The 13,938-nt window shown below is 30.8% G+C and overlaps 1 protein-coding gene across 2 annotated transcripts in view; it reads right to left on the reverse strand.

Annotated features, from left to right (window-relative positions):
- Mfe2 (peroxisomal Multifunctional enzyme type 2) overlaps positions 1-13,938 on the reverse strand; it is a 70,374-nt gene that overhangs the window by 48,548 nt on the left and 7,888 nt on the right. For both annotated transcript variants that reach the window (XR_013017294.1, XM_076466782.1), the window contains exons 5-13: positions 13,518-13,586; positions 10,565-10,649; positions 9,334-9,398; positions 8,518-8,640; positions 6,335-6,451; positions 5,782-5,847; positions 4,946-5,008; positions 4,205-4,342; positions 2,656-2,819 (exon numbers count right to left, since the gene is read on the reverse strand). Coding sequence is in view for 1 of the 2 variants with exons in the window: in XM_076466782.1 (XP_076322897.1) it covers positions 2,656-2,819; positions 4,205-4,342; positions 4,946-5,008; positions 5,782-5,847; positions 6,335-6,451; positions 8,518-8,640; positions 9,334-9,398; positions 10,565-10,649; positions 13,518-13,586 (890 nt within the window). In the remaining variant the exon portion in view is untranslated. The remainder of the gene's footprint in view (positions 1-2,655; positions 2,820-4,204; positions 4,343-4,945; positions 5,009-5,781; positions 5,848-6,334; positions 6,452-8,517; positions 8,641-9,333; positions 9,399-10,564; positions 10,650-13,517; positions 13,587-13,938) is intronic.

Below are 13,938 nucleotides of genomic sequence, written 5' to 3' on the forward strand. Positions count from 1 at the left end.
AGGTCAAAAAACTTTTCATTTGTTTTGAGAATGACTCTTTTGGAAGCACAGAGATATCTCTCTGCACTCCCACTGTAGTTGTGGAAAAAAGTGCAGTACCATACATCTGAGATAAAGTGGTGGACAGCAACATTCGAGCCTCAGAATAAGTAATGTTATGAATCGTTTTCAAATGCAGCACCTCTTTTTCTTCCAACCATTTAGGACAAGAATGAAAGTAGGATGGGTGAGAACCATTCCAATCAATGCAGTAAGGGTCCGTTTCACATTCAAAGACATCATGGTCCTTGCCACCACCATGAGCACACACCAAGGAATCATGACATGATGTCTTTGAGTGACTGAACAGCTGACACTGGAAACATTGAAGAGGGTTTGGAATGTATGGCCATACCCTGCAATTAAGATAACCTCCCTTGATGGTGGCAAGTGGACGTGGTGATGTAAATGTCAGAATGAGAATGGTGATCAGCATCGTAATTCCATCTTTGCGAGTGGAGATAGGCCTCACTGCAGAAACTCCTTGAATGGAGAAACCAGCAAGAATCTTGGACTCAGGGATGTTTTTCAAATCCCTCTCAACAATAACTCCTCCTGACGAATTCGAAGTAGCATGAGGTGTAACTTCAATAGGTATGTCCCCAATTGCCTTTGTAAGAGGATATGTAAGAGGAGTTCACTGTGTTGAGATGTGGATGTTTCCACCAATATGTTACCAGATCAAAGCTTCTTTACTGACTCTGGAGAGCCAGCAAGTCCCTCTAGCCCCTTCTGAATGAAAAAGGGAGATATTTGCCCCAAAGATTTGTCTGAAAGAGAATGTAGGATAAGAAAATGAGGTACAACAAGTGTTACAGATATTGAAGATTGGTGCTCAGAATCTTCAATATGTGGTCATTTACCTATGGACTGTTTTTTCACTATTTAAGTTTTTATTTGGAGGATCCATAATTAAAAAAGGAAATTTCGATACCCACTGACCCCATCCACCATTAGCCCTATGAGGGATGCACTACAATATCAAACAAGGACACTGCAGCAGTGCCAAGGTTTTGTGAGCACTATACCCAAACCCAGCATCAGATACATTCCACAACACCTGTTAAGAACATCCAATACTGGTACTTGGTTGACTCTAGCCCAAATGGACCAGCCAACTGACCCAAGGCCACCCGGCCACCTGTCTACAAGAATTCAAGGCCAAAGTGGAGACCAAAGCATTTTGAAAAAAAAAAAAAAAATCAGGTAGTTTCTCATCCTCCAATGAAGATTCCTGAGAGGAAAAAGAATCTTACTCTACAAAGAAGAAAAGTAGCTTCTTCAGTGAAGTGAAGCATTTTAATATATATAAAGAGGTTTGAATTAAGTATGCTTCAGTTTCATTATTTTTTAACAATTATGTGTGAATTGTGATTCAACAAAATATTGAACAAGATTGTTTCTTTTAGAGATTGCACTCCATCAAATTAATTTACAGATTAGATAATGATGTAGTTATTATCCTAATAATAGTTGATCGAGAAAGAACCAGAAGTTCAAACATTCTCTCTCACAGCTGATTTTTCTTCTTCGAGAGTCAACTATTTCAAAGTGCTTGAGCTTCCAAGTCTTTAAAAATATACAAGAATTGTTTTGATAATCCATTGTACTAGCTCTAATTTTAATAATAATATAATAATATTGAATCAATCTGTTACAGTTTTCAAATATAATTGGTTTAAAAAGACACAGTTCATTCCTACTCTTGTAAGGCTCTGATGATGAAGGTTTAACATGTTTTATTAACCTAGAGACCTATACTATGATAAATTTCAATTTAAACTCTAACAAAATTATTGAATTTCAAAATATGATTAAAAACTATGTAAGCACTTCAACATTATCATAAAATGCCTTTGTTTCCTTTAATTTAAATTCTTTTCCTTTTGTATTATTAATAAAATATGGTTCTGATACATATATCCACTATTTTGCATAAAAACATCAATAAAAAATTATCATTACATAAATAATATTCCTCAGAAAGATGTTATTCCAGACCTTGCATGACAGGAAGATGTTCCCCTTTCACACTCGACTTCACTTGTCATGGCTCTGCTATGATATATTGGGAACACCTCTCCATCTTGTTAAATAATAAGACTTCCAGATCATTATGAACTGATGCTTTTACAATTTATGTAATTAATTAAAGAGTGATGCAGCTTATTAATCACTATATGGAGAGATGGGAGACATTGCAAAGAGGATGAGATAAGAAAAAAGGACAACTTGATGTGAATAACAAGGTAAATAATTTTGACCTTGAACATTTTCATTAGAATTCAAAGTCATTTCATTTATTAATCAGTATAGGTAACCTTATTTCAACAATCCAAACTGTCATAATTAGATCATACCACTTAGTATTTCTATGTATCAAAAAAAAACATGCATTATATATATTCACTTTACTTTTTTTTATCCTCCAATTTTGTCAGTTACTTAGAATCAAAGTGAAGGTTATCTGTACAAAAGTCTAACAAGAATGAGAGAGAAAGATCATACAGTTTGAAACAAAATGAAAGCCAGAAAGAATATCCTAAGACAATATTTAACAAATACATATTATTAAGCTTACCAACTAAAACAACACTTTATTGATAAACTTCTGACCTTTGTTGGGTCAACTTTAAGTCTTTGAATCTCTTTTTGTAAAGCTTCAGATCTAAAGACTGCTTTCATGGCAGGGATGCATCCAAAAGTTGGTAAGACACTGAAATCTTCACTGCCTTCATATAGGAACTTCAAGTGGTCAGGGTCCTTAGTTGACATTCCAACTAACCAGTAAAAAATAATCAATGAATGATGGTCAATACAAAGTTCTGTAAAGTGGCTGTTCCCATCCACTGGCCCATGAGTCAACATGCAATAATGTTGAAAAAAAAAAAGTTTTAAAATACAATTACTGAAGCATATTGTTTAACAAAGTTGTTTAGAAAGTTAATATTGTAGGAAGAAATCCATGACATCTTGGTATCAGAACTAGGTAGCCTTTAGTTGGAAAAAAGGTTGGAGTTTTCCAACAAATAAACATGCAGAAGAACAATTGCTGTCTATTTTCTGAACCTATGAAGTATGGCAAAACAGACTGAAAGAAACCCATCTTTCAAGTGACCAGAATAAGTGAATTTTGTTTGACCAAGACATAATTGAATTGAAAATTTACACAAGATGACTACCAGTCCAAAATGTGGAATTAAAGTTTTTTCATAATAATAGGATACAAACCATGGCACACCAACAAGTATTACAACAACATACTTTTTCATAAATAATTCCTTCCACTAAGAGTAATTCTATTGTAGAAAAAGGTGTAAATATATATATATATATATAAGTTGATTTAGGTAGACTTTTATCCTACAATTTAGACCAGTAATTAAACTCTCACAGATTTAAGTGTCTGCACTTTTTAGTGATATCCACATAGCTTTGCAAACAAACAAATAAAACCAGCTAAACATCATATTTAACTTGTTTTGTGTTTCAGTCAATTTCTCTTCATCAAGTTATAACTACAAAGAGAAGCCTTGTGTGTGTGTCTCAGTTCATTTTAAGTGTAAGCAGTCAATATTTTTAAGTCAACTTTTCAGTAATTAAAAACAAGTTTTAATCTACTGTTTCTTGTATCTTCTAGTCATTAATAACATACTAACAACAATGTTAATTTTTAAGTCCCATTTGTACCCAATTTAATTTTCAGTTAAATAGCTCTGAATAAACTGATTTATAATATTTAAATCTTTCAAACAACCACTGCATATATTCTATTCAAATATGAGGGAGAGAGCAATTTTATTTATACAGGAAATAGGCTTATTGTATTCAAAGCCACAAAGAGAGCCCTTCCAGATAACTACTGTTGTCCTTCAGTTACCCAAAAGTGTTTAGTATATGTAAGGGTATCTAGCTAAAAGAAAAACATGTTAAAACACCCTAACTACAAACTTAGACCAATGTTCTAAACACACTTTGGTTTGGACTAGCCTAATATTAACTGTGAGTAGTGTTAACAGAAGCCACTAATAACCAGAGTAAAAAGAGCTAATTGTTTCTCGTCTAATAATGTAGAAACATTGAAACATCATACATTTTGTAAAAATTAAAACACAATGAAACAGAAAGTTGCAATAAGAATTTCATTAAACGCATTTGAACTTACCTCCCAATGCGTATAAAATTACATCATTATAAGAATAGCTGTAACCTTCATTATCTTTACTAGACTGCTGAGATTCCTTTTGCTTTCTTTGGTCAGTGACATTACCAGTCAAAGCTTCGACTAAAAGTCCCATTTGCTCTACAAGAACAAATATCAAAATGATATGTCTAAGAAATTTACTATGAAGGTTTAAAACCAAGGATTTAAAACTTTTAAAAATTTGATGAAAAACAAAACAAAAATTTAAAAGATAATATTTTATTTCAGCTGCAAACGTGGGTGTTTCAAATAATTAAAGAAAAACTAATGAAATTTCTGAAGAACTTTAAACAATCTTAACAATGCTTTTATTACATTTAAAACTCAAATCAACATGTTACATAAATGATATTTTCTTGCTCACCCTGAACGCTGGAAGGAGTGTTACAGTTGCTTACCCTGAATGCAGGAAGGAGTGTTACAGTTGCTTACCCTGAACTGGAAGGAGTGTTACAGTTGCTTACCCTGAATGCTGGAAGGAATGTTACAGTTGCTTACCCTGAAAGCTGGAGGGAGTGTTACAGTTGCTTACCCTGAATGCTGGAAGGAATGTTACAGTTGCTTACCCTGAAAGCTGGAGGGAATGTTACAGTTGCTTACCCTGAAAGCTGGAGGGAATGTTACAGTTGCTTACCCTGAAAGCTGGAAGGAGTGTTACAGTTGCTTACCCTGAACTCTGGAAGGAGTGTTACAGTTGCTTACCCTGAACGCTGGAAGGAGTGTTACAGTTACTCATGTCTGTAATCAAGTTCCAGTTATCTCGAACTGTAAAGATAACATCACTATTATTCCTTATGTCTTATATATGAACTAACTTTATCTTTTAAGTAAAATTAAATTAGCAAATCTTGTAGATATGGTAAAAAAGTAAAGGAATCGGAACTGACTGATGTACATTCTATCAAAACAAAATGTTTGACGACCAAATAAAGTATCACTTGTAAAAAATATTAAATCTTCAAAGTTCGGAAAAATACATATTTCTAAAGTATATTCAAAGAAGTAACAAATATTTAAACTACTAATCAAAATCATCTTAATGGATGCACTTCATAATCCAATGTAGTTATGTTCAAAATCATTTTCTTTCATTCTTCTTGTGAGAACACAGATGGTAACAGTATCATCAGTACTATGAGACTGTAAATTAGTATTAATAAAAACACTGAAAATAGGTACACTAATGAAATATTTTTAAATATGTCAGAAAGTTCAATGAAAACAATTAGCATTAAACACATAATGGGCAGGTGTGAGAAATTTCATGGTGTTATTGCTCTAACTCATATTTGAAGGCTAAAGATAGAGAAAAGATTTCATTCATTTAAACACAGACCAAGGTAAAAGAATTTGTTGTTAGTTACTGAACCAATATTTTTCACACTGTAATAACCTGATCTTTTCACATTCATGAAAAAAAAAATCTAACCATACATTTAAAACTTCAACACTAACAAAAACTATTTTTTTGTTTCTTCATACTCACCAATTTAAAATATATTATACAACAGTTATATAAATTTCAAAACATTTCTCACTACTTTCTGCAGTAAGTTTTTCATTGGCTGGAAGAAAAGCTTTTCCTACAGATCTCTGCCACTGATCTACAAAAAATATGAGCAACAAATACACTTGTTTGATCATTTTAAAAAATATTTTTTCCACTTACTGTAAAATCAGATGATCTCTTACAAAGCTAAACATACCTGCTACAAAGCTAACTACAGAGCAGCTAAGTATAGCAACTTGTATTTATAGTGAGAAAGCTAATAAGACTATATTTAACAGCTAAAAAAGAAGTTGACAAGAGTGTTAGAAACTTTTACTGATTCTTTTCTTAAACATGTAAAAAAAAAACCACCAAACTAATCTTTAACCTAATATTCTAGTAGGTATAATAGGGGGAACATTAAAAAAAATTATACTAATGTCCACATGGCAATAAATGCTTACAACTCTTCCCTAAGTTCTAGAAACTGAAACAAAAACTTCAGCATAATTACATTTGCTATAGGGTGAAGGATATATATTTTATCATTGTCAAAGTGAATGATTTGTAGCCACAAGCTTTTAAAATATATTATAACTTACATTTTCCTATCCAACTTCCTGCAGCCTCAAACACTCCACCTGTTTCTGGGCAACTCTCATGACACAGCCAAACAACCAGAGGGCTCACATATTCTGGTTTTAGCTTATCAAAAAATTCTGCAGGAATACAAGTTTTGTATCATCATCACTTTGTACTTATGGGGTCTTATTGTTAACTAGCAAGATACTATTTTTGCTTTTTACAATAAAACTTTACATGTTTTACAAAACTAAGGAGGATAAGTTTCACTTAACACATGGTAATGCAGTGGTATATTACCATAGATGCACATAGTCACACCACGGGTAACATGGTTCTTGACAAATTTCTGAATAAGCAAAAATACATGGCAGATTTATGACGGAAGCTATAGTTGCAGACTTTTTAAGGAAGAATATTCGTGGACTAAGATTACTAAATGATGTACAGATAAAAGACATATTTAAAAAAAAGGAGGCTTCAATATTCTGTATGGAAGCAGAAAAACTCAACAGCTGAACACCTAAGAATAAATAGCTCCAAAACATAATTGAAACCAATCTAGAGCAATGTCCTCATTTATTTTATGAAAGCTAAGAATAAATTAAAGGAACCTCTAATTAATTAAGAGTTATTGCAAAGAAGCTTAGCATATCTTCTAGCACTGTTAACAACATTATAAAAAGGATTTGAAATACAAGAAATATCAAAAACAATATTTCATAAGCTTGAGCCACACCCCAAAATCAATGGCTGTTTTTAAGAAAAAGATAGCTAAATAACTGATAGGAGCAATTATATTTGATCACTTAACTGATAAAGCCCCTGATGCATCTCTGAAAGCTTATTTGTGCCTTTGTTTATATAGTTTTAGAAGCCAATACTTGTGTACATTGGAGGGTTTTTAGATAACTTGTTAAGCTACATGGTTTAAGATTGAAAAATGTTCTTCAATAAAATCTAACACAATAAAATACAACTGTGGCCACCAAAGATAGAGACAAATAATTTAACTGGCAACAAAGAACCTTGAATATCATTCTTATACGAGATTAACGTCAATAAATATTAAATTGTAAAGTTTAAAATAAAGCCATGCTAACAGTGGTAAACAATTTTTTTCCCTCAATTTGTTTGAGGGTTATTTAGCTATATCATTCAAGATGTGTTTTTTGGTCTTGACCAAGCCTTTAAGTTTCCATAAGAACATTTCTGATAGAACAAAGAAAATGCAAAAAGACACCTTATGTTAAATAAATAATGAGAAATTTCACACTCTTATTATCATAACTTCTATTTTCAGGCTAAGGATAGACAAAAGATTTTCATTCAAATGAGTAGGGGTCATGGTTTAAGACTATGTTGGCAATTGTTAATTCAGTTCTTTTCACATTAGAAGGGCCTAATCTTTTCAAACTCATGAAAAAACACCTAACCTAACTACAAATTGAAAGTGTCTTTGGAAATAAAATTCCAACAGATTGCTATTCATATCATGAATAACAATAAGATGACTCTCCAAGTTCAGGTGCTACCTATATCACTGATTGTCACAGGTGAAAGTATGGAGAGTTCTGTCCCTAATATTTTCAAACTTAAATACAGTGATATTACTATAGAATTACAAATAGATATCCATCAATATCATCTTTAAGAAAGGTTAATGTAAATCTAATAATCACATTAACCATACTTCACTTAATGCTGAATATTTCTAACTTCATCTTAGTGCACTGGGGCTACTTTCTCAAATTTACACAAATCAGTACCTTTTTTGCCTTTTTATTTTACAAAAACTGTTGACTATTAAGAAAGAAACAAACATGTGTAACACTTCTACAAGACAAAATGGCTGCTAAATTATAATTCAAATATGTCTGATATTAGTTTATTAACAGCAATGGCTAGGTTCAAATGATGTAAAAAATATTTGTTACTTGTACTGATAGCTATCGATTCAGTTACTCATATTTTTATAATTTTGTGAAAATTCCATGTTTCATAAAATACAGTAGTTTTATTTCCTGAAAACATCCTTAGAAAATTTTTTAATATTCGATTTCTTAAAATCTACATCCATATCAAAAACTACACCTTTACATTTCATTAGAACTTAAGGGTTTAATGATAAATATGTATCACAGTCAATCAGATGTACATATGTTACCAGAATCTATTAATCACTGCTATAAAAACTAATTACCAGGAGGTAGAATGTCTTCGGTTAGACGAGACCCTGCCAGTGGAATGACAGTATTGCAGTGGATACCATACTTTTTACCTTCAACAGCCAAGGTATTGCTTAAACCCAACAAACCTAACTTCGCTAGAAAAAAAATTGTTAACATATTACTTAAATATCATAAAACTATTTTCTTTCTCACATAAGATATATTTTACATACATAATTATATATATATATATTTAACTTATATTTTTAAACTTTACAAACAAATTACTGTGTAAGAAAAAAAACTTTGACATTTCATTAACTATATTTATGCTTATAAGAGCTGGAAAACTACACAACTACCTACACTAGCCATCCCTAGTTTTGAACTGATAGACTAAAAAAAAGGTAGATAATCAACAGTGCCTACCACCAATTCCTAAACTACTCTAATAAAATAACTGGATCTGAAGGTCAATCTTATTATGAACCCATGGGCCAAAAGTGCAAAGTTCAATATTAAGGCAAAGAGTCATGAACCATGAACCCTCAGACTCACAGTCTCATACATTAACCAATATGTCACACAAATATCATCCCAGAGATAAGCAAATAGAAGCCTACTGAACTGTGTAAGGTGAACTACAATAACTAAACACTTTTAAACAACATATTTAGTACATGTAACTTAATTTTTCTCAATATAAGTTATTTTTCTTTCTGTAATATGTGCCAGAACCTTTTCAACCACTTTTAAAATAAAGATATATATATATATATAGGTATTTCAATAACACAAAACAATTTATCATTCTTATAACAACATGATAATTTGTAAAGAGTAAAAACCTGCACTATAATTAGCCTGCCCAAAATTTCCATAAATCCCTGCTCCAGAAGATGTCATAATAATTCTGGAAAAAAAACAAAACAGACTATTTAATAGTAATTCATTTTGTCATTAGTTACTTATTATTCAAACATTTAATTTAATTCAAACAAGAAAGACAAATAACTTACAATTTTACAGCTAGCCACAGCCTTCCATAATATATTACAAAAGCAAATAACCATCAAATAATAAACCGTTTCAAACATGCAAGACTAGCTCCATTAATAGCTGGAGGTTTGCCAGAAAATGTTACAGAATTTAAAACCAAAACCTGGCTCAACTGAATTACTGAAACAGAAATTAAACACAATAAAAATCAATATTTATTTAAAACAATACATCCAGTCAAAAACTGTGTAAGTAGTACACTCCTAGACATCCTGAAGATATTTTCTCAATAAAAAGAATTATCTTCTACACAAAGAGGATGATATTACACACAGAGAAACATCATCATTTCTCATTCACAGCGCAGGTGCTACATACGTCACTGACCGTCGCAGGTGAAAGCAGGGAGTACAACTTCTAATATTTCTAAACTACAGTGATGTACTACAGAATCCCAAGTAGAGCTCCATCAGTATCATCTGTAAGGAAATTCTAAATATACCTTACTGAGACACTTGCCTTAACCATGTGTATTCAGATAACCTACTCTGTATAAATATGAAGCAAAATCTAGCTTAATCTATAAGCAGGATTTACTACTATTTTGGCTAATGTGTGTACATGTTAACTTAATAAAATAATACATAGGCTTTATCTCATTCTCATACATTATCTGAATATTTTCTTTTTGTTACAGTATACTTATGGATTGTCTGTTATGAATTTTGCACAAAGCTACACAAGGGCTATTTGCGCTAGCCGTCCTCAATGTAGCAAGGTAAGACGAGAGGGAAGGCAGCTAGTCATCACCACCCACCGCCAACTCTTGGGCTACTCTTTTACTAATGAATAGTGGAACTGACTGTAACATTATAATGCCCCCACAGCTGAAAGGGTGAACATGTTTAGTGCAATGGGGATTTGAACCCGTGACCCTCATATTAAGAGCCGAATGCCTTAACCCACCTGGTCAACACTTATGGAAGTTACATAAAATAATCATTTTGGACATTAATAACCTTTCAACTGATTTCCTTTTTATCTCCAGGAAATAAGAATAAAAATATCATACAAACACACCTGCCATACTTCTGTTCTCTCAAGTATGGCCATGCTGCCTTGGTTACCAGAAAAGATCCTTGTAAGTGAACTTTCAAAACAATTTCTGTTTTGGAATAGAGAAAATGGCAATATAAGAAAAATCTATCAACTATCTATCTATCTATCTGTAAATGAAATTTTTAAACTAAGAATTTACATACAAAAAGAAAAAAAAAAGGAATACTAATAGTTTGAATAAGTGCTGACATTTGAAAACTGGTTATCATGAATTAATTGTTATAAACAAGTATCTACATCTAACTATCAATTCTTCAAGACTCCATCTAAAAAAAACACAGATGCTACAAAATAAAACCACACATAATTTCCTACATTTTTATAATAGACATTTTGTTAAAATGTAAAGAAGCTTTCTTTCACACTTAACAAATAATTAAGTTTAATGAATTTTCTTTCTTCTATTTATAGTTTCTTTGTCATCTCAAGAGCTAAGGAATACATTATTCATTTAGACACTGCATTACATGTAAGAACTTACATTATTTTGATTTAATTTTTCCATTACAATCTCAGTCATTTTGATGGACTTCACAACCAAGTAAGCATGGAAGTACCATACTATAACTTTTACCGTGGTACACACACCTACATAAAACTTGGTATGCTTTTTACACATGTAAAAATTAGGTTTTTAAATAATTATTTTAAAGAGTTGTCTGTTAATAAATATTGTGTCAGTGTTAAACAGTACTTGCAGTTCTGAAGTTTCATGTACATAACTTATTAAACAACCAAAATGAATATTAAACATTTAAAATTTTGTAACTTATCTGTTACTTTCTCTACCTTACCTTTGTATTGACCTGCTCAATTTTACCAATATTGTAACCATCATACAAAATAACACAAGATAAATCAAAATTAATCTCTTTTTTCTTTCTATATGGACTGCAGATTCTAACAGAAAACTATAACTATTTCTCCTAAAAAGCTTAATGGTTGTTCCAGGCTATTACACACACTACATTTTGCTGTTTTAATGCTATTTGAGCTGTGTGTAACTAATAATTGTGTGATACAAGCTGTATATCACTTGACAAATTTACCATATTGAAATGAGATAGTATAAGAACAACTTGCAAGTATACCTTGTGAAAAAATGTTTTTATTATATATTTTTTCATCATCTTACCTAATCTTTAGTTTCTAATTTTTACACTTCACTCATTACTATAACAATAAGAAAACTACATACAAAAAAGAAGTAACATAGTTTTACGTTTGGCATCATTTTTTGTTCACAGCCCATTGATGAAATTTAAAACTATTCCTTTTTGGATTGATATTACTAGTATATTAAATAATTTTTATTCATTTGAAGAATGTAAATAAGGGCACAGAATAGTAATATTTACAAAGCAAACAACGTCCTACAACTTAACAGACATTCTAAATAAGACATAAGTGTCTCAAAATATTTCCCTTATTTATCTGATCTGAACTTGGGGAAAGCAGCGTTCAATACGCAAGCAAAATAAGTAATAATCTTTACCGAGAACAAAGTATCATTATATGTCAGTCACTGAGTCGAATGTTTGTCTTTCTATTTGTTACAAATGATGCAAAAGACAATGTCAGAGAATTATTGGTAACTTGTAAAAGAGAGGATGTAACAACTTAGTGTAGCAAGTGGGTCTGACTTTGTACTTTTGTCTTCGTAAACAGAGAAGATCAATCAACATAAAAACAGTTTGTTTTAATAATATCTAAACTCTAATGAGTAATTTAGATTAAACTCAGAACATCAGAGATGAGCACTGAAATTACCTAGCAGATTAACGAGACAATGTGAAAGATGGATTCACTTAAATATTTTTCTGCTAAAATTAAGAAATTAAAACTTATATTAAAATTTAATATATTAACTACATTATAATGCCACATTTATTCACACACATTGATAATAATTTAATTAAATTTAAAATATAACCTTAAATGGTCGTGACATGTGCACTTTGACCTACCTATGTTGTACATAGTTTTGATGCGCTATAACCTAACAGATCCATGTGTTTCTTTACGAGGTCAAAGAACCATAAACATTAAAAATGAGCTCTGTGTGTTATGACATTTTCTGAAATATTTCATGTTGAAAGTTTCTGAAGTGGAAGAACATGCTTTTGTTAATTTAAGAAATACAAAAATATAGTCCTATTATCTCTTTTGTATCTGAGCATCTTAATGTCTGTTTAGTCTAAATACATTTTGTAAAGGTTTCTGTTTGTTGTTTTTGTTATTTAATTTTGACTTGTTCAGTTTGATAAAGGACTTTTATTTTTATTTCCAACTTTAGATGCCTTTGACTGTATACATTTCTACTCAGCCTCACAGATTTTTACGTTTAAGTGTTTATTTGTATTTCTTAGTGCAAAGCTACAAAATAGGACATTTGTACTCTATCTACAATGAATCTGGTTTACTGCTAATCTGTGTCTTAGTACAAAAAACACAGTCAATGTGTAATGACAAAAACTTGAATGACAACATTATAATTTCCACACCTTACCTTAAAATAACAAACTAAAATAAATGGAAAATAAAATATATTTTTCATTTCTGAAATAATACTTTCAACTTTAATTACAAAACCATTTCAAATTAATAATTTACACTATTATTTTATTTACTTATTGAGCAACAAAAAAAAATGTAAAATGTTCCAGATACAATTACAAAAAGAGTTATTTATAGCATTTGGTATTTACTACATAGAGTATGAGAGACATAATGCAAATAAATAAAAAATGATTTTATAATATATGGAACATTTGTTTTAATACAAAATATTTCTTTGCATATGTGCTAACTGAAATACTGCATGTTCAAAACAAATGTTGTCTAAAGGTAATAAATAGTTTCCTTATTTTGGATAACAGCATTTATTGTATAAAAAAATACCATATATACTTACCCCAGTCTTCTACAGAAAGTTTCATAAATGACTTGTCCCTCAAAATTCCAGCATTATTTATTAGTATATCTGTAAAAAATTGTCAGAAGAATTATTTTGAAATTCCAAACAGAATCCATATTGTTGTTTAATCTTTTATTTCAATAAAATTTAGGCTTAGAACTTAACTGATATGCTAAATAAGTGAGGATGTTTTCAAAAAAATAAATTCTAAAAATGTCAGGTCATCAACTTGTTTTTTTTTCATAAGCAACATTTTCATTTTAAGCCTTAATTTATACACAAGATGTCTTCAAAATACAAGTACATGCATGTACTTTTTGTTCCTAAAACTGTAACATTAAAAGCTTTTTTAGAAAAATTATAATACTATTCATAAAAGCAAACAAACTGTTGTAATGGACAAAAATTGTGCATCAAA

The sequence above is a fragment of the Tachypleus tridentatus genome, chromosome 11, assembly GCF_004210375.1.
Source record: "Tachypleus tridentatus isolate NWPU-2018 chromosome 11, ASM421037v1, whole genome shotgun sequence".
NCBI lineage: Eukaryota > Metazoa > Arthropoda > Merostomata > Xiphosura > Limulidae > Tachypleus > Tachypleus tridentatus.